This window comes from Helobdella robusta (genome assembly GCF_000326865.2).
Source record: "Helobdella robusta unplaced genomic scaffold HELROscaffold_70, whole genome shotgun sequence".
Classification (NCBI taxonomy): domain Eukaryota; kingdom Metazoa; phylum Annelida; class Clitellata; order Rhynchobdellida; family Glossiphoniidae; genus Helobdella; species Helobdella robusta.
In genome coordinates, this window is record NW_008705399.1 from 228,518 (window position 1) to 249,828 (window position 21,311).

At 34.2% G+C, this 21,311-nt stretch overlaps 4 protein-coding genes across 4 annotated transcripts in view; 3 read left to right on the top strand and 1 right to left on the bottom strand.

Moving 5' to 3' along the window:
- The window catches only part of HELRODRAFT_181338 (hypothetical protein), a gene marked incomplete at both ends in the record, with an annotated part of 4,848 nt that extends 1,552 nt beyond the window's left edge, over positions 1 to 3,296 (top strand). Inside the window, 8 exons of the mRNA XM_009031151.1 lie at positions 1 to 78; positions 301 to 505; positions 690 to 1,070; positions 1,359 to 1,464; positions 1,757 to 2,184; positions 2,483 to 2,607; positions 2,670 to 2,735; positions 3,116 to 3,296. The exon at positions 1 to 78 is cut by the window's left edge and continues 65 nt beyond it. Of these exons, the coding sequence (XP_009029399.1) occupies positions 1 to 78; positions 301 to 505; positions 690 to 1,070; positions 1,359 to 1,464; positions 1,757 to 2,184; positions 2,483 to 2,607; positions 2,670 to 2,735; positions 3,116 to 3,296 (1,570 nt within the window). The remainder of the gene's footprint in view (positions 79 to 300; positions 506 to 689; positions 1,071 to 1,358; positions 1,465 to 1,756; positions 2,185 to 2,482; positions 2,608 to 2,669; positions 2,736 to 3,115) is intronic.
- An 813-nt stretch (positions 3,297 to 4,109) lies between these two features.
- On the top strand, positions 4,110 to 8,208 carry HELRODRAFT_186129 (hypothetical protein). The gene is given in 11 exon segments (XM_009031152.1): positions 4,110 to 4,291; positions 4,568 to 4,758; positions 5,188 to 5,328; positions 5,514 to 5,650; positions 5,781 to 5,971; positions 6,262 to 6,365; positions 6,576 to 6,690; positions 6,822 to 7,045; positions 7,195 to 7,401; positions 7,729 to 8,068; positions 8,082 to 8,208. 10 exon segments carry the CDS (start codon positions 4,189 to 4,191, stop codon positions 7,801 to 7,803), a joined length of 1,488 nt encoding a protein of 495 aa, XP_009029400.1. The 5' UTR covers positions 4,110 to 4,188; the 3' UTR covers positions 7,804 to 8,068; positions 8,082 to 8,208.
- A 404-nt stretch (positions 8,209 to 8,612) lies between these two features.
- On the top strand, positions 8,613 to 16,796 carry HELRODRAFT_194195 (hypothetical protein; the record flags this gene model as incomplete). The annotated part of the gene is made up of 11 exons (XM_009031153.1): positions 8,613 to 9,428; positions 10,492 to 10,583; positions 10,923 to 11,123; positions 11,556 to 11,648; positions 12,011 to 12,128; positions 14,707 to 14,873; positions 15,002 to 15,077; positions 15,217 to 15,321; positions 15,633 to 15,689; positions 15,956 to 16,054; positions 16,150 to 16,796. The coding sequence occupies 11 exons, from the start codon at positions 8,613 to 8,615 to the stop codon at positions 16,255 to 16,257; spliced, it is 1,932 nt and encodes a 643-aa protein (XP_009029401.1). The 3' UTR covers positions 16,258 to 16,796.
- Positions 16,797 to 16,803: 7 nt separating this feature from the next.
- On the bottom strand, positions 16,804 to 20,695 carry HELRODRAFT_115822 (hypothetical protein). The gene is made up of 12 exons (XM_009031154.1): positions 20,576 to 20,695; positions 20,268 to 20,353; positions 19,935 to 20,063; positions 19,752 to 19,849; positions 19,445 to 19,555; positions 19,089 to 19,270; positions 18,738 to 18,864; positions 18,420 to 18,595; positions 18,199 to 18,322; positions 17,939 to 18,131; positions 17,663 to 17,826; positions 16,804 to 17,551 (listed from the first exon to the last, which is right to left on the bottom strand). Exons 1-12 carry the CDS (start codon positions 20,646 to 20,648, stop codon positions 17,338 to 17,340), a joined length of 1,677 nt encoding a protein of 558 aa, XP_009029402.1. The 5' UTR covers positions 20,649 to 20,695; the 3' UTR covers positions 16,804 to 17,337.
- Positions 20,696 to 21,311: the final 616 nt, after the last annotated feature.

The window sequence follows — 21,311 nt, forward strand, 5'->3', positions numbered from 1 at the left end:
CTCCATACAATGCACTCCGTTCTCTGTCAGATCGGGACCAAAGTATGATCTCTACATCAAACATCTCCTCGAATTAAGGTTTATATTATATCATTCGTTTATTAGTCTTTCCATCCATCCATCCATTCGTTCATACATTCATTCATTTGTTCATTTATCTGTTTTCTCATTCCACCCATCCATTTGGTCATTCTTCATTCATTAATTAGTTTATCCATCATTCATTCATTCGTTCATCCATTCATTCGTTTGATCATACATTCCATCAAACATTAGCCACTATCTAAAAACCCAAAACAGGCAAGAATTATCTAATGACGCCTCACAAAAATCTGTGCTAAATAATTTAAAAGAAATGTCCGCATCCAGAGCATCACTTTCACTTTATAATATGGACGAGATTAGTAGTAACAATAGCAACTCCAGCGGTCTGGGAATTTCTCACAACAAAATGAAAATCGAAACTGAAAGTTTTGAAAGAACCAAGTCTATTGATAGCCTAAATGTAAGCTGGAGTTTTTTTTACATGTAAATGTAGTTTTATTTAAAATGTATGGACCTTACGTTCGTGTAACTTTGATTTTTTAATCTAGAAATATTTTTATCGATTTTTTGTTATGAAATGAGCTGTTTCTTCATTGAGCTAATTTCTTGATTCCCAACTAATTTTTTTCAAACATTTTTTTCAGAGTTCATCAAACGGTCGATTTTCACCAACAAATAACAGCAACAACATCAACGATAGCATCAACAAAAACAACAACAACTTCAGCAACAACAAACCCATGACAACATCAACAGCAATAACAGTCTTACACGATTTTATCAAAAACTTAGCTCTCAGCGTAGAACTTAATAATGGTAAAAATAAAAATAATAACTTCAGCTATAGACTTAATGAAAAGAAAAATAACAACAACAACAACGACGACAACAGCAACAACAATAATAATAATAACAGTAGATACTCGAAAATGACTGAAGAGCAGTTAATAAGGCAATCCAGCGCAGATGAATCGATAGAAAAAAAACATTTCGATGCAATAAATAGAATATGTGATCATTTGAAGGTTGGGCTGATTGATTGAATGAACGAATGAATGATTGATTGATTGAACGAATGAATGATCTAATAAAAGCATGAATGCATGCATCAATCAATCAACTAATCATTCATTCAATCGATCCGATCCACCAATTATGTGTGTGATGTGTGTGATTAAGTGTGTGATTAAAAATGTCGAAGACAAACTCTATAGAAATCTTAAAGATAAGAGTCAATAAAATAAAAATTATCACCATCATCATCATTGTTATTATTATTATTATGATTATTATTATTATTAATAATATTTCAGCAAGCATCATTTCTCCATGTCACCAACGTAATCATCCTTGGCTCCCTGGGCACGCAAACAACGTCTGCAAGCAGATCTGACGTCGACATCATCATCTACTGCAAAAGTATAATAATAATAATTATAAATTAATTATTAATTAATTATTTATTATTATTATTATTCAGATGAATGACTGATGAATGGATGAAAAAAATGGATGAACGAATGAATTATCTAATTGATTAGCGAATGATATAAAATAACGATCAATCAACAAATCATTCACTCGAACAATAATAAATATTTTAGTTATTAATTATTTTATAGTTAATTATAATTAGCTCAGAGGGGATTAGCTCAGACAGCAAGACGGCTAGTGGTTCATCTTAGTCAATTCTTTGTTTTTTCATTTACAGATTTACCGATCGTTAACTACGAGAAATGGATGCCAGCCTTATTACACACGCTCAAGCCTTCAATAATACAAAGTCTTAACAGTACTATAACCACATCCGAGTTAGAAAATTCGTCGTCATCATCATCATCATTTTCTTCTTCTTCATTCTTTCAATTTACCGATCACTCTATCCAATTCACGATAAATTCGGTTTTGGACGTTGATATTATGCTAGCTTCGGATCTCTCTAATACCGGCGATACAGAACAGTCTGTTGGAATCGATTCTAAATTAATTAAGCGAATATTCGACGCCGGTACTAATAAATCAACTGCCGATAAGTCGAATACCGATGTCGATATGTTCATTTCTGAATATGATATCAGCTGTTTGGATTTGTCCTGTTCTCATCTGAGGAAGATTCTCATAGACGAATTAAAGCCAGAGGTATGCAATTTAAATAATTTTGAGTTTAATTATGACAACATGATAAATCATTATTAATTTCAACTATAATTATTATGTCGGAATAACAATGGACAATTTTTTTTATGACTGAACAAACGAACGAACGAACGAATGGATGGATGAATGCACTGATCAACCAACCAATGACTGAATGATCTTTAACACAATGATCGAATGATTGAATAAACGAATGGATGAATTTATGAGTGAATGAGCGAATGAAAGAATGAACAAACAAAATATGGATGGATAAATGAGTACATGAAATAATTTTCAGATCAAAGATTACATAAAGGTAGTGAAACATTGGCGAAATAACATTAACTGGTCGAGATCAAGCTACAGACCAGACAGCTACCTTATATTACTTCTAGTCATACGTTCCGCAGAAATTTGCGAAAAGTAACAATACAATAATTATTATTAAAATCATATTTATTATTATTATTTTAAACCAAAATTAGAAAAGGCCCAAGTCTGTTTGAAGTGTTGGCTATGTTGGGAAGTTTGTTGAAAGAGCCAGAGCTAAGGTATAAAACTTGACGAAGATATTTTATCCACTCATCCATTCATCCATCCCATTCATTCATTCATTCATTCATTCATTCATTCATTCATTCATTCATTCATTCATTCATTCATTCATTCATTCATTCATTCATTCATTCATTCATTCATTCATTCATTCATTCATTCATTCATTCATTCATTCATTCATTCATTCATTCATTCATTCATTCATTCATTCATTCATTCAATCATTCATTCAATCAATCATTCATTCATTCATTCTATTTATAAATCATTTATACATTCATTCGTTCAGTCAGTCAGCCATTCATATATGCATTCATTCACTACAATACTCTGCTATACTACAACATACTCTCAATTGAATTTTCATAATTAGAGTGTTCTGGAATTGGTTTTACAATCCTTCTGAATTCATGAATATGGAATTTCATCCTCCAACTCCACTAATTTTAGATCCGGTAAATCCATCAGTGAACGTGGCGGCCAGACTTAAGTATTGGGGAGAGTTTAAAAGAGAATTCTTCAAATGGCTTACCGAATTAGATATCCCTATATAGATTCATTATATCAACATTTATTCATTGATGTAAATAAGTAATTTATTTATTTATTTTATTTTAATAATTTAATTCATTTTATAACGGTATATAAATTGGTTAATTTTGCATAATTTTTAAGAAGATTTCATTTGTTTGTAGACTTATCGCACACACACACACACCACACAGACACACACACAACACACCACACAAACACACACACATTTATATCTCAGTTTAAAATGTTACAAAATGTTATTTTTACCTTGTTAGAACATGCCCCAATGTGATGAAACTTTAAAAGACTCGTTTTTTATAGGTAGCCCACACTCCTGTACACATTATATCCAGGCCTGTACAGGCACAAACAAACAAATATATCCATAATTCAATTGTATTATGTATCCATAATTCATTTGTATTATGTATCCATAATTCATTTGTATTATCAATAGAACAAAAGTTTGTCAATAGATCAAACAAACAAAAAATGAGTTTTCCTATTTCAATAAAAGTAAATTCTGAATTTTATTTGGTGGTGGGTGGTGGTCACCTTAGTGGGCCGCCCGTACCAGCCGCGATTAAATTATTTATTCACAAAAAATGTACTTTTTAAGCTTCGCATGGTATTGAACTATTAACCTTTAGGTTGCGACAAAAAGAAATGCTACGGTTGTCAAACGCCTACCTAGTTGGGCAATAATGCAAAGTTGAAGAATTTAATAATATAACATTGAACGAGAAATTAAGCACCTCATGAAATGATTAAAAGTTAGAATTACATACATTAAAAATGTGGCGTTTAGTTGAGCCTTACTTAACCAGTTTTGTATTGATTTCCGTTCAATGATACGGCAAAATCTTCTGTTTGAAAATTATTTCTGTTTCAGTTTAATTAATTTTTTTTAAAATGCTTAAAGAACCGATAAAAAATGTTGAAATGAAGGATGTGGAGAAGAAGGAGGAAGTCGTTGAAGAAGTTAAAAAGGATGCCGATACATTAGTCTTGGAAGGTATCCAGACCATCATCCACCATCCATTTTCATTCTTAGATTTTTTAACATTAAATCTCAACTCGGAGTAAATTAGCAGCGAACTTTTTTGAGCTTAAAACTAATTTTTAATTAATACGAAAATCTTATTTGCCATCAGTTATCTAGCAAAACAACGCCCATGTTCTATTGATTGATATTGAATTGATTATCTAATACTCTTCCTATACTTGAAATTAATTTAATTTTAATTAAACATAAAATTCTAACTAACCCATTGTAAATTAAACTTTTCAGATCTCAAGCAATACATAAAACACATTGAAAAGGCAGTCATTACCAAAGAGCCTAGATTCATGTCAAGGACATTAAGGGCCCTTGTGAACCTTCGAAAAAGATTGAACAACAATGTATTACACAGAGCCATTGTTGGCTACTTCCTGATCACTAACAATTCTACTCACCCACTCCTAGAATACATTGATGAGGTTGTGATGTTAAAATTTAATTTAATAATTTCATTTAATTAGTAGTAGTGTGGTACGTCTTACCTCGGGAAACTGAGTCTCTGGATGCTAAACAAAGATTGATTGATAGTAGTAGTGTGGTAGTAATTTGTTTTAGTAATTCTTCTAGTTACTGTGTAAAGTCTGGCATAATAAATAAAATATATTTTGCTATAAAGTAAATACAATATATGATGATAATTTATCATATGGTATTTGCATATTTAAGAGCACTTTGAAAGTATTTTAATCTAAAAACTGTTATCATCACATAGATGGTTAATTTTCAAACAATTTGCAATATTTTATTTGTCAATTTATAATAATTATTATATAATTTGTTTATTTGTATTAATCATGCCCAATTTAATTTATAAATCTCTTTTAATTTCTTTATTTCTACTTACAAAGCCAATGGAGACGCAAGAAAAGGGCCCTACCTTCAGGCCGAGGGTGGGGAAGCAGGCTTCGACTCCTTTGCTTGTTGAGATCGACATCTACCTTCACCTCCTTGTTCTCATATATCTACTGGATCAGAATAAATTGAATCACGTTAGCTGGCTGATTTCCTACTTGTATGTAGCATTATATCTTTCTTACAGTAGTAGTATCTGTATTTAAATGTCAGACTTTCTATTTATAGCTTTAAGGTTTTTTTTAAAAATAGTTTCAACATTTTCTATAAATAGCATCAAAAATTTGATAAGTCTATTTATAGCTTCAATTGTACCGTCCAGGCATTGCAGTGTGCAGACCAGCTGATGGATAAGATAGCCTTGCAAAACAGGAGGACCCTGGACATGCTGGCCGCCAGGTGCTACTTCTACTTTGCTAGGGCCTACGAACTCACTAATCAGTTTGACAGGATTAGAAGGTAGGTGGTTGTCATGTCGGTGGGCTCTTCTCAGAGATTACCAGTTATTTTTTTATGTTTGCTCATAGTAGAAATATTTAATTAATTTTTTCCATTTGATGCCACAAGTCATTCCCTAACATGCAAACAGCACCCTGCACGCTCGACTCTGCACGTGCACCCTGAAATCTGACCACGAGGGCCAGGCAACCCTCCTCAACCTCCTCCTCAGAAATTATCTACACTACAATTTGTATGACCAGGCCGCTAAACTCATCGCTAAGGCCACATTTCCTGAAAGTTCTTCTAATAATGAATGGGCCAGATATTTGTATTATACTGGTTAGGTTTGTGTGTGTGGTGTATGGGTGTGTGTGTGTGTGCTTAGGCCTGTGTGTAGGTGTTTGTCTGTGTTTTCTTTGTCTAATTATCTTTTTATGGATCTAAATTTTCTGAGTTTAATTATTTTTATTTTGAAGATTTAAAATGTCTTCACAATATTTTATGCTTTGTAAGTATTATTAGTTCTAATTGACTGAAACCAAGTTGAAATATTAAAAAGGATTGGTTAAGTTGCTTGAATTATATGCGTGCTTATTTAATTATAATAATTTTAATTTTTATGTAATTAGGTCGCGTGAAAGCCATTCAATTAGAGTACTCTTCAGCTCATACTGATCTAATGCAGGCTCTGAGGAAGGCACCTCAGCACACTGCTGTTGGATTCAAACAAATTGTATGTTTGGCCCTTGTTTGTGTCTCTCTCTCTCGCTCGCTCTCTCTCTCTCTTTCCTCCATTTTTCTATCTTTCTTTATTTCTCTTCTCTATAGTTTTTGAAATAATTAAAAACTTTCTCTTTCTTTCTCTTCTTCCTCCCTCTTTCTTTCAACTTCCCTTTCTTGTTTTATTTTTACTTTTATATTTTTTATCATTTTTATTCAACAGGTTCAGAAGTTTGCAATAACAGTTGAACTGCTGCTTGGGGACATTCCTGACAAGTCGACCTTCAGGCAAGCATCTCTCAGGAAGACCTTGCAGCCATATTTTCAACTCACTCAGGGTTGGGACTTTGTGATTTTGTCAGGTTGATTGATTGAGAGCGAGAGAGAGAGAGAGAAGAAAAAAGAGAGAGTATTTATCTTTACTATTATTGTTTCTGCTTATTGTTATTTTGATATATTACTATTTCAGCTGTTCGCACCGGAAACCTGGCAAGATTTAATCAAGTCTTGGAGAAATTTAAAGGAAAATTTGAGTTGGAAGGTACTTATTCTCTAATCGTTCGACTCCGACACAATGTCATCAAAACAGGAGTTAGGATAATTAGTCAGTCGTACTCTCGCATCTCTCTACTCGACATAGCTAGGAAATTGCAGTTAGGCAGTCCAGAGGATGCAGAGTTTATTGTAGCTAAGGTTCGTTGGATGTGATGTAGTGGCATAGAGATTTATGATTTTGTTTTTTTGGTTCTTCTACTTTTATTTTTACTTTGGTTACTTTTACTACTAATATTATTATTGTTGTTTACCTTCTAAAAAAAGATTGAAATACTAACCATTATTAGGCAATAAGAGATGGGGTGATTGAGGCCACCATCGACCATGAGAAAAAGTATGTGCAGTCGAAGGAGAACCCAGATATCTACAGCACCAAAGAACCCATGACGGCTTTCCACCAAAGAATAACTTTCTGTTTAAACCTTCACAATCAGTCTATCAAGGCCATGAGGTTCCCACCTAAGTCCTACAATAAGGATTTAGAATCTGCTGAAGTTTGATTTTTTTTTGTTGTTTTCTCCATTTCGTTTAATATTAACGTTATTAATAATTATTGTTATTAAAATTGTGACAATTAAATCTTAAATTAATCAATGCCCTAGTGGTCAGTTCATGTTCAGATTAGTTCATTTTATATCACCATTGTACTTTATATAACAGTAAAATTTGATACCATGTTTTTTCTTTCATATTTTCTCAAATTTAAGAAAAAAGTTGAATTATAGCAATTGAAAAATAATTAAAAATATGAATAAATAAAAGTTTTAAAAAGTAAAATAATATAATTAAATAATTTTGAAAAATTAATAATTTCTTCTTAGGAGAGAAGGGAGAGAGAGCAGCAAGAGTTGGAGAGTGCTAAGGAGATAGCAGAGGAGGATTTTGATGATTTCTAAGTTAGATGGATGCTGCGTCTTATCTATCTATCCATACACACACATTTATACACATGTGCACATCATTTACTCGACTTCTGATTGGATTCTATTGAATGGTTTCTTTATAAATAATAATAGATTGATACACACGCATATGCGGCATGAAATATTTTTACTTTGTTTTAATAATGAATTTATTGAAATCAACAATTGAAATTGATGGTAGTAATGATAAAGAATTTTCGGATCTGTTTAATAGCTATGACCGTTCAGTTTCATTTCTCAGAGGTTTGTTATGGATTGAAAACCTAATTGTTCATGCTTCGATTGTTTCTGAGTTTTGTCATTAAGTTAAATGCGTTAGTTTCTGCTGTAATTATAAATGGTTACAAACTAATTTATTGAAGAAAATTGAAATCCGGTGAGTCGTATTATCTGTGTGTGTCTAGAGAAATATGTCTTTAAATGCGTATATGTAGAAGAATGCTTGGTAAAAATGTGAATTAAGAAAGTTACTTTTAAAAGCATTACTTGTTCTGGAAGCTATGGCTGTGAAAATGTACAAATAAATTAATTTTCATCAATAGGTATTGCACGGAACCATAAAGCGTTTAAAAAACGTCACGGAACATGTCTAACTAATCTCGCTCTTCATAGCCTAGCTGCAATACAACAGCTGTGCGAAAGGTTTAGTTCAGTTGTGCAATTAAAATTAAATTAACCAACGAATTTTGAGATCGCATCATAAGTGTCGTTGTTTAAAATAAATTTTCTCTTCTTTATTATTCTTGAAATCATTTTTCGAAACATTATTTTATTTTGCCGTTATGGAAACCGTAGAGGACAATAACGATGTTGAAAGTAAGATAATTTTCGTCGAAAATGATAAAAGAATTTCAACAAACGGACAACAAAAACAACAGTTGCCTTCAGTGACATTTGCGGATGACACCAACGATTCAAATGTCAGTCTTCAGAAACCAGGTGGCGGCCGCAAGCGTAAGAACTTCAAGAGATCCCAACATCACTGCGTCCCTAGGGAACGTCGAAGAAGTTTGCCAGGACTGCGAACGAGAAGGCGACAGGAAAATCTTCAGTTTCTTCTCTCTCAAATCGACGGAATTGATTTTGATGAATCTGATAGTGTTGATTTATGTGATCTTATCGATATACAACCCTCTGCTTTTACTGAACTCTTTCAAGAAGAAGAAAAAATGGCCGTCTGGAATAATTTCGTAAATTGGACAGAGGATGAACAGTTGGAGTTCCTCAAAGTGCCTGCGTTCGAGAAAAAGGACAAAAATAATTTAGGCGGCGAAGTTACAGACGACGGCTTCGTTAATCTTGGTACCAGTGCGGAAAAGGCTTTTGCCAGAATCAGCCAGAAACTTAGACACTTTCTCAACAGGAAGCAGATACCAAAAGGTGAGTTAGAGAAGATTGAAGTTGATCTGATTGATTATTTTCACGAGTGGCCGAATTCCGTTTACGTGACTTGTCTGCCTGATGGGTTCAAGAGGATGTTGCTTCATGCAGTCAGTCAATATTTGGACTTGGAAGCCAAAAGTTTTGACAACCTTGGAAATAGGAAAACTCAGGTTGAGGCAAAGAACAGTGTATTTATACCTCCTGAAACGACCCTTGTCAGTTATCTGGATACCATTAAATCATCTTAACGCTTGCCTAACTTATTGTATTTCAATGATTTGAATTAAATTTGTACACAATGATTTGAATTAAATTTGTACACAATGATTGATTAAAATTTGATTACTATGTTTTTATTAAAATTTTCATGTACACAAGCAAAACGCCAATAGGATATTGACTATTAATATTACAGTGTTATAATTTTTTTTTTCAATTTTTTAGTTGGTTTTACAAAATAATTATCACAGTAAAAGAGTGAAATGTCTTTACGTGAATTTACATAATAAAAGTCAAAATTTTTCTCAGAGCGCGCCTTGCGATATGACACGATTCTAAATTGCGACTGGATACTCAAATACCAGTCTGCGCGAACGTGATCAATTGCGGCAGTGTTTCTTACGAGATTTTGTCTTACTGACACACCTTTTCACGCTTTTTCGTCGTGTCGATCTGCTCCGGCTTCTCTCTCGACATTTCGTGGACCTTTTACGATTCCCTTTGCTTTGGGTGGATTTACCACTACCGCGTTGACTATTACCGTCACAACTCTGCTCATTGCCCATGATTTATCGTTACTGTACTACTGTATTAAGTAAGATGTTATAGTTTTAAGTAGTAGTGTAGAATATTTGTCAATGTACTGTCGGTGTCTTCCTGGCTGAAGTAGATTGAAGTTGTTCGTCCTTATTCCTCTGCTGATGACTTAATCTAAGGATGTTAAATTTAAATATTAGTTGCTAATTCTTTATCTTTTTTGTTAAATTTAAATATTAGTTGCTCAATTCTTTATTTTCTTTGAAGTTTTTAGAAAAAATAACCTTTGTAATGATGGTTTATGGTTAATAAGTGTTTAAAGTTTACAGAAAAATATGACGTAGATGTTTATTTCTTTCAATTATAACGTTTTAGAACTCAAAGCCACAAAATTGAATAAAGTTTGGTTTTTAATTTCAAAACAGGATATCTTTCTCATTTTTTATAAACATTCTTCTTCTAAATAATTCATTCCACTCATATAAACAATATAATTCACATGACACATCATTTAATTGCAAGGCTATCATTGAAATTAATCCTTGTATATGGTTTTATTACCTTTCATTCTATTACGTATTCATAGCAGCAGTGTGTACGCACAATACAAAAAGGTTCACTTTTAGTTTAAAAACAAAAACGTACGATCTTTTCCGAACGTGTTTTAAAATAATCGTACGTTTTTTTGTAATTAGGCTGAATAAATTAAAATCAGGAGGCCCCAATTGTTATGTTTTCCACTTTTGCACAGATTCCAATCAGAAAAAATGAATGACAAAAAAGTAGCGTTGATTACCGGTGCCAACGCGTTCGTAGACCTTTTTTTAATTTAATGCTTTCTCCATTTTTTTAATTTTTCGCAAGCTTTTTTACTATATTTTTTCACAATTTTACATTTATTTGTCTTATAAATTTAAAAAATTTTGTTTAAATACGCGCAAACACTGAAACAGTGGCGTAGGATTTAGTTTGGTAAAAAATTTGCTGGCAAATACTGACTTCCGCGTTTGTTTGATCTGTCGAAACAAGAAGAAAGCATTCGCGGCTCAGAGGGAGCTACTGAAAACATTCCCCAGCCGATCCGTCGAACTATTTTTTGCTGACATGTCCAACCCTCAATCTGTTATTCGTGCTGCTCAAGAAGTAAAATTAAAGTCATTATTTTTTTGTCATTTTTTTGTTATAAAACTGAATAAACATCATAATACACATTTGAATTATTAATATATAAACTACTACTACTACTACTACTACTACTACTACTGCTACTGCTACTGCTACTGCTACTGCTACTGCTACTGCTACTGCTACTACTACTACTACTACTACTACTACTACTGCTACTATAAGCAATATTAATAAATAAAACAATACGTTTGAATTAATATATATATATATTACCAACCTTTACTTGTATATATATATATATATATATATATTACCAACATTTACATGAACACACACACATATATATATATATATATATATATATATATATATATATATGAATGAAAACAAACTACTACTACTAATACTGGTACTACTACTGCTGAATAAAACAATACTATTTTACTGCATTACTACAGACACAGCCATATAGATTACCTATTTTTCAATGCTGGTGTGATGCCAAACACGTTTGTTGACTGGAATTATTTTGTGAGGAATGTTTTTTCAAGGTTTCATAAAAATTGACTTTTTGAATTTATAACATTTTCATTCATTAATCATTCACTCATTTATTTATTTATTTTTTCATTCATTTAATTATTCATTCATTCGTTCATTCTTTCTCTACTCATTCAATCATTAATTCATGCAGTCATTTCTTTATTCACACTTTATCATGTATCTTTTCTTTCATTAATTGATTGTGTTTATTCATTCTTCTATTCATTCATTCACTCATTCCTTCTTATACTCATTCATTCATATATTCATTCATATATTCATTCATATATTCATTCATTCATTCATTAATTCGCTCATTCATTCGCTCATTCATTCATTCACTCATTTATTTATTCATTCATCCATTCAGAAATTGCTTTGAAATGATTAGAACTGGACACAATCTGATTAAGCAATATGACGTTGAAAATGATGAAACTGGCCTTTGTAACATATTCTCCACCAATGTGTTTGGACATATTTTATTGGTATGATAGTGATTTTCATAATAATAATAATTAGTAATAATAATAATTAATAATAATAGCAGTGATGATGTAAATATTTATTATAAGTAATGGGTTAATTTGTTTCCTCATAGGGGAGCATAGGTCGATGATAGACTATATATTGGTAAGGGTCAAAGATAGGAAGTATGTGAAGAATGTGAAGGCGATACCTGGTATGCTGCAGCATAGTATGGTTGTGATGGATGTGACATCAAAAGAAATGGGGAGGAGGAAGAAGGATAAGTTTGTGGCAAAGAGAAAGACATGGAAGTTGCAGGATGCAGAGGTGAGGAAGGCATTTGAAGTGAAGGTGGCTGAAAATTTGGAGAGTGGTAAGGATGGAGATGTTTGGGAGAGATACAGGGACTGTGTGTTGGCTACGGCAGATAAAGTATGTGGATGGACGAAAGGAAAGTGTAGGCATGGTGAGACGTGGTGGTGGGATGAAGATATAAGAAGGGTTTTGGACAAAACACATGTACAATCTTCGTTTCTTCTTTCTATAATTCTCCTGCAACATTCTCACCATGAACAACGCATCCACCGTTCCCCTACCAGGCATAAACACACACTGCATTTCATTAACTGTCACCATATTTCTCAACCTCCTCTCAAGCACCCTCTCCACTACCTTCATTCCGTGCTCTAGCAATTTCACACCCCTATATGACCCACAATCTCTCACATCTCCTTTGCCCTTATACAACGGCACCAACACACTGTGTCGCCAATCCTCAGGTATACCTTCATCATCAAACATACTGTTAGCAATTCTCATCATAACTTCAATTCCTATCACCCCACTCGCTTTTATATGTTCTGCCGCCACTTCCGAAACCCCTGTCGTCTTACCTAGTTTCATTTCTCTAACTGCTTTCTCTACTTCCTCCATCGTCACCTTCTCTATAGGTCCGTGTGTGACCGCGGATTCCACATCTCCATCCCACTCATTCTCTTCATTCATCAACCTTTCCATATGAGCTTTCCACACCTGAGCTTTTTCCTCCTCATCTATGCACAACTTGCCAGATCCATCCCAAACACATCCATTCCCTATAACATCTTTCCTATCCCTCATTGACTGCTTTGCTACTTTGAACATTTTCCTCGAACTCACATCAAATTCCATTTCCTTCATTAACCTATCTGATGCGTTCGTCATTGCAGTTGCCACTGCCTGTTTTGCAACCTTCTTAGCCTTCCTATACTCAGACTCCGCTTCCTCCGTCATGTCCCTTCTCCATACCCTAAACCTCTCCTTCTTGACCTGGATCTAGAAAAGGCTTTTGATCGAGTACCGAGGAAGGTCATTGAATGGGCGTTGAGGAAGAAAGGAGTGAATGAGAGACTTGTTAAAGCTGTGATGCAGCTGTATGAAGGGGCAAAGACAAAGGTGAGGGTTGGAAGGGGGATGTCGGACGCTTTTAGTGTTAAGGTAGGAGTGCATCAAGGATCAGTGTTATCACCGTTTCTGTTTGCAATTGTGATGGATGTTGTGTGTGGAAACATAATGGAGGGGTTGTTATTTGAGATTTTGTATGCAGATGATTTAGTCTTGATGGCTGATAGCATGGAAGAATTGCAGTTAAAATTTGACAGATAGAAAAGTGTTATTGAAAAGAAAGGGTTAAAAGTTAATATTGGTAAGATGAAGGTAATGGTGAGTGGGGAAGGTGGGGAGCGAGTGATAAGTAAAATAGACCCCTGTGGGGTATGTGACAGGAGAGTGAAGGCTAACTCAGTATTGTGTATAGGATGTCAGAAATGGGTGCATAAGAGATGTAGTGGTGTGAGGGGGGCACTGAAAAAGGTGGAAGGCACGTTCAAATGTAAGAAATGTGTTCATGGTGTGATATTAATAGGACGGACGCAAGGACGGGGTTGAGTGGTGGTATTGAAAGAGTGGAAAGCTTTGTTTACTTAGGGGATAAGCTGAACGCGGATGGAGGATGTTTGAGCGCAGTTACGGCTAGAGTTCGTGTAGGATGGATGAAATTTAGGGAACTGGGTGGGGTATTGTGTGAAAAGAAATGGTCAGTGAAGATGAAAGGGAGGGTATATAAAGCATGTGTGAGAGCAGCGATGGTATATGGTGGTGAAACTTGGGTGTTGAGGAGAGAGGAGGAAAGTGTACTGCAGAAGGCTGGAAGAGCTATGGTGAGGATGATGTGTGGGGTTAAAGTGAAGGATAGGAGGAGTAGTACAGAGCTGATGTCAATGATGGAACTGAATGAGGACATTGTGACATTGATAAGGAGATCGAGATTGCGGTGGTATGGACATGTGTTGAGAAGGGATGAAAGGGTCGGGATTAGGCGAGCGTTGGAGTTCGAGGTTGAAGGAGTGGTAGGAAGGGGTCGTCCGCGATTGGGATGGAGAGAGCAGGTGGAGAAGGACAGGGTGAAAGCGGGGTTGCGTGATACTGAGGCGAGTGACAGATGTGGATGGCGTCGAGGGGTATTTCGGTTTCATCACAGGTAGCCAAACGGCAACCCCCGATCTCGGGGAAAATGTCGTCTAAACGTGTGTTGTTGTTGTTGTTAATTTGTTTCCTCAGTTCAAAGAATTGCTTAGCGTATTGGGACGCCACAAAGAACAAGATGATAATAATAATAATAATAATAGAAATAATAATAATAATAAAACGACTCATGTTATATGGACATCTTCAAGCAATGCTAAGAGATCTGCCTTCAATCTTGATAACATTCAACACAAAAATGGGTTATCTATTTATGGATTAATTATTAATTTAATTATGAATAATTATGATAAATAATAACTTTAGCTATGGAATAATTTCTCTCTCTCCCTCTCACTCTTTCTCTCATTTAATTAGTCATTCTTTGCAGTGATGAACCTTATAGTTCTTCAAAGTATACGATGGATCTTCTGAGTTACCAGATGAATAAGAATTACAATAAATCCGTTAGTAATTCACCATTAGTAATGTTCACAAATCACCCATAACAATTATCATAATTTATTCATCGTAATTATCATAATTTATCGTCATAATTCTTCATAGCCCATTCATCACAATTATTCATAATAATATTTTTCATAGGGCATCTACTCTCACACTACCTGCCCAGGTTTGGTGATAACGAACCTCTTGTACGGCATCATTGGCTCCTGGTTCTGGTTCATATTATTGCCAATTCTATCTCTAGTAAGTAAGATGGTCATTTATTTAATTATTCATTTCATTTTTTTGTTTTTTTTTTCTCATTCATTTGTTCTTACTATTATATTTTACTACAACTATTGATACAACTACTGCTGCCGCTACTTCTACTATAACTATCACTACTATTACTACTACTGTTACTACAACAATTACTACTACTACCACAACAACAACTACTACTACTGCTACCACTACTACTACAGCTTCTCCAACTACTTATCATCACTTAGTATTACAGCGTTTGACGGAGCTGCATCTTAAAGTATGAAAAAATAATAATTTTTTTTTTTCAGTTTAGGATTTTTGTCTCGAGTCTTACACTGAAGCCCGATATTGCTTGCTATTCATTGGTTGGCTATTTAAATGGTTGACAAATCATTTATCAATAACCTTATTATTAATTAATAATTTTATTATTATTTTATTATTTTGGTATTTTTTATCATAATAATAAGTTATAATAACGATTATTTATAATTTTTCGCTATTACTACTATAACCACAAACACAAACCTCTATTTATGAGTTTATTTTAATTCGTTCATTCATTCATTCACTCATTCATTCATCTCTCATTCATTCATTCATCCACTAATTCATTCATCCATTCACTCAGTTTTGGCTTACAAAACAAGAACCACGATGTTTGGACCCCATGAGTAAGTATTACAGTAGGTGCAGTATCTCTGGCAGGCCGTACGTTGAAGTTATTAAGGCTGGTAACTCTAGCAATACTGCAAATAATAATAATAAATAGCAATAATAATACAAATAATAACTATTATTATTAATACGATTATACATTTCCAGATGGATATAGATGAGAACCTTGCATACGAGGCCACCGTTAGAATCAAAAAGATGATGGAACAGTACAAAATTCTCGGCAGAGTCGCGGATGAGAGTAATAATAATTAGAATAACAATAAAAATAATAAAAACAACTGAAAAATAACAATAATAATAATAACACTGGGTAATGGTTAGAGGCGCCCGGTTCTGCTGTTGTGGTGACTGGTTTCGAATGCGTATGATGCGTGGACTTTGTCGTTGACACCTCTGAACCGAGTGCACAGAAGAAAGTAACCTTTAACCTTTCAACTAAAAAAATATGTGGGAAACTTTTAGTATATATATATATATATACATATAGTTACGTTTATAACCCTGTATTGTATTCATTAAAAAATAATTTATAACAGTACTTCACGTATATTGTTAAAGTACTAACCGTCATCTTCATGCTGTGACCTTTAAATATATATTTTCATTTAATGTGTACTCACATACTAATGCAACATATCTATACTTTTAACACTTGTTTGCTGTAACATTTTAACATTCAATTGTGATATACATTCGTTCAACTATGCTATAGATATTTCAGTAACCATTTACACTGCTGTCGTAAACATTGCGCTTTCGACTATTTTAATATATTAAGAATAATTAAATTAAATTGTCTTCGATTAGTAATAATAAAACATTTTATTACTAAGAAATAAACGATGATGAAATAAACACGCATACACGTACATGGGTATAAAGTTAAATTAGGTTGTCAAGAACGAAAATATATAAATACATACGAGCTAATCCTTTCCGTATTAGAAACCCATCATTCTCGCTATAGCCACCTCAGAACATTTTAATCAATGAAAAATAGAAACAAATGACTGAACAAGATGTTCGTTTATAAAAATGTAAAATTTACATTTTTTTGTTATAATTAACCGCAAACGAAAATTAATAACAGCCAATCAACTAGTTTTATTATTTATTTATTCATTTGTCTATTTATAAACATTCAGCCAAACATATTAATGAACATATTATTTTAAATATTTTCATTCATTAACATTCAACCTTCCCTCCACACTGCCTAATCTCAAGCAAGCATCTAATCACTCAGCATCACCACGAAGAACCGATCAACTAGTTAATTAATTATTAATTTATTCATTCATTAATATTCAGTAGCCTCGCCCTTGGCACTGCCTAGTAATCATCTAGCTCTCCGGCGTTGCAAGCATCACCGTAAGATTTGCCCTTGGGTTGTTCGGGGGCCAGCTTAATCATATCATCAATTCTCAAAATGGTTATGGCAGCTTCTGTGGCAAATTTCAAACTTTTGATCTTGGAGATCGTTGGTTCAAAAACACCTGCTTCCTTGTTGTCACGAACCTTTCCTTCTATCAGATCGAGACCAATCCTGAAATTTTTAATGAAATTTATGTACGTTTTTGGAATGTATAATAAAAAACAAACCATTGGAATGGGACAAAAAAAATCGAAGATATTGAAAAAAAGAAAAGACAGATACCATCTTAATTCTTTATGCTCAGGTTTAGTCTGAGAAGAGTTATGGAAAGCTCTCAGTTTGGCCACCAGATCGGTTGAATCGAGAGCTGCATTGACTGCCAACTGCTTAGGAATCACCAACAAACTATTTGCAAACTCTGCAATGGCCAACTGTTCCCTGGAACTCTGAAAAACAAAATTTAACATTAGATAAACGGCTTGACTATCACACAGTACACCAACGACTCAACTACGACACACACTACAAAAGAATCTTCACAACACCATAAAAACGAACAAGAGATGAAGCGAAATTCTCGAGATAGATGGAGACAGCAGCCTCCACAGCTCCACCACCGGGGACGACGGATTTTGACTCGAGGACACGCTTGATAACGCAGAGGGCATCATGAAGAGATCTTTCCATTTCATCTAGCAGAAAATCATTTGCTCCTCTCAAGATGATGCTGGCTGATGTGTGAGCCTTGGGTCTGTATGTGTGTGTGTAAATTATTGTCTGCAACAACACCGAAACATAAACAACAGCAACAAACCAACCCCTTAATAAGAATCAATTCATCGTCAGACACCCTCTCTTGAATGACCTCATCAGCCTGTCCCATCATGCTGGCATCATAGCTTTCCTCACCCTCCATGTTTGCAAGAGTCGATATCAACTGCCCTGATCGAGTTTGATGAGGAGTTAATTGTAGAGGGATTTAGAAATTAAAGTTTAACTCTGAAGAAATTAGTCATTCAAGTAGCAGCCATCCACAAACCTCCAGTAGCCTTAGCAATCCTCTTCAGATCAACTTTCTTACACCTCCTAACAGCCATAGCCCCAGCGTCGACGAAATATTTGGTGCAGAGGTCGTCAATGCCCCCGGTTGTTAAGACCACATTCACGCCCGTGGACAGAATCTTCTGGACTCTCTCCTTCGTTATGTCACTTTCTCTGGTTGGGGTGAGTGTTGATTTATTTGCATTTGTTGCCATTGAAATAACTAAATAGACATGTAAGATGCATATATGTACATAGAAGAAGCAGACCAAAGACAAACAATACAACCAACAACAACAACTAATACCACTAGCACCTCTGCCTGATTGCCTCCAGCTTAGAAGGATCGTTGACAAGCACTTGCACTCCTAACTTCATCTTGGCCTTCTGAAGACTGAAGTCCAACAGAGCTATCTTGGCATTCGTGATTCTCTTTGGCATGGCTGTCGATGAAAATCGGACAATCAGAGTTAATTACGGAAAGAGAGAGAGAGAGAGAGAGAGAGAGAGAGAGAGAGAGAGAGAGAGAGAGAGAGAGAAACAAAGAAACGTTACAATGAGAAATAAATATGTAATAAGACAATACAAACACTGGAATATTTACATAAAACTCAAACAGACAAACAAACAAAGCCAACAACGCTGACAAACACAAAAACAAACACACCTTGAGCAGCAACAGTACAATTAAGAGCATATCCATTAACTAGGACACTTTCAACAGCTCTCATGCCATGGGCTTTCAGGACATTTATTGCCTTGATGGGGTACTTGAAACCTCCTTTCCCGTCACTAACTTTCACAGCATGGGCTGCATCTACTGCCAGATTAGCAAAAAATTCATCATCTCTGTGATTAAAAACCAAACAAGGAAGTCGATGAAGAAGAGGATGAGATGGTGATAAAGAAATAGAGGTTAAAGAAAGCAAAGAAAGCATTGTATTCATAATAAATTTAACATTAGTCATCTTTTCCATTACTAAAATGTAACAAAATAATATTTATTCCAAAACAAAAGGATACGACCCAATGACTTTGCTGGACATGCTGGTCTTGGCAGCATTGATGATGCTCTGCTTGCCAAGTTCATCAGTTGATATGGTCAAGTTATCTTGTATGTACTTGCAAGCTTCTCTGTTGTTAGGTGTTGTTTGATTGGTCAGTTGGCAGACGAAATATTGGTTTGTAATGTAATGTGGTTGGTCAGTTGGGTTTGGTCCTTTGTTGGGATTGGTCGGTTGGATCGTGATTAGCTTGATGATTGGTCATTTCATAGTATGCTAACAGTAAGAAAAAAAACATAACAACACCAAAACTAAATATCACACACTTGCAGGCCAGCCTGTAGCCACTAATTATGGAGGTTGGATGGATCTTATACTTAACCAATTCATCTGCATTTTTTAACAGTTCTGCAGCTATGATTACCTAAAAAAAATCAAATTTAAAGTTTTAGAATCATAATGAAAAGACATAAAATTATGAAAATGTAATTGCAATTTCTAAAACTTACAACAGATGTTGTGCCATCACCAACTTCTTCATCTTGCAATTGAGCAAGTTCGACAAGAACCTTTGCAGCTGGGTGTTCAACTTCCAACAACTTAAGAATGGTGGCTCCATCATTAGTGATGGTTACATCCTAATAGGAAGAATTCATTGTTTTAAATGAATGAGTAAAAATCTTATTTAAAACCATTTATTATATTTTTTGTATTATCAAGTTGTTATTTATATCATTGATGTTTGTTTCCTGTTTTTCAGATTTGAAAGATCAGAGATAAAATAAACTACATTTGGGTGAAAAAAAAATGAAAAATAGGATCAAATGTTATAATGTACCCACCCCAACATCGTCAACCAGCATCTTATCCAGGCCCACCGGACCCAAACTGGTTTTCACAATGTTGGCAATCGAACAAGCTGCCATTACTGCAAAAAATCGTTTAAAATTTTTTCAATATAACGATTTAAATATTATTTGCCTAATTGTTAATTTAATATAAACATGAATTTAGTACAAGTTTTCATATAGAATGAAAAATGTGACAAAGCGTGAGCGATAAAAGGAATACACTAATAATGCTAATCATTCCAGCACCGTGCAGTTCATGATCGTGGATTTTTACTAATCAAATGATCAAATTAAATTACCATTTTGTGTTCGGACGGATTGGCCGGTGGTTCTGTCCCCAGCCACACATAAAGCGCTCATCGTTGAAGTCATTTTGAGAACTTTCGATGAAAATCCAAGCGAATTATTATACACAGATAAAAAAGCAAAGAAAGATTTATCAGTGTAATGGTTTTTTTTTTTAAGTACTGGCATAACAATAAATACATACGCACATATTGAAATAAACTTGTTAATTTTGTTAAAACGTAAATATTTATCATTAATATTCCTCCAAAATATCATAATCTCATTCGTGTACAAATAGCTTACACATCAGCTAGCAATTACAGTCAGTAGGAGTCTTTCATGGAATTTCAGATCAGGGATTGGATTGAAGTGCTAGAAGTTGATGATTATTCACGTGCTGTGAACTGAAAAGAATAGGCTTAAAAATTTTATTTGAAATGATGTGGAAATGTTCTGTATGAGAGCTCAAACACGGACACACACAAACAAACACACACACATACATACATACACACACATGCACACACACATATAGTATGATCGAAAATGTTCCGATCAATCAATTTCCCCTACATATCTTCGACCTTTTGTCGTTGTTGTCATGGACTCACAAACAAACAATGATGTACGTGTATATGTAAGTATGTATGTGTATAAGTGTGTGTATGTATGTACGTTTATGCGTGTGTATGTGTGTATGTGAACTTTATTGTTTTCTGTCTGTCTGAATATGCATAAGCATTGTTA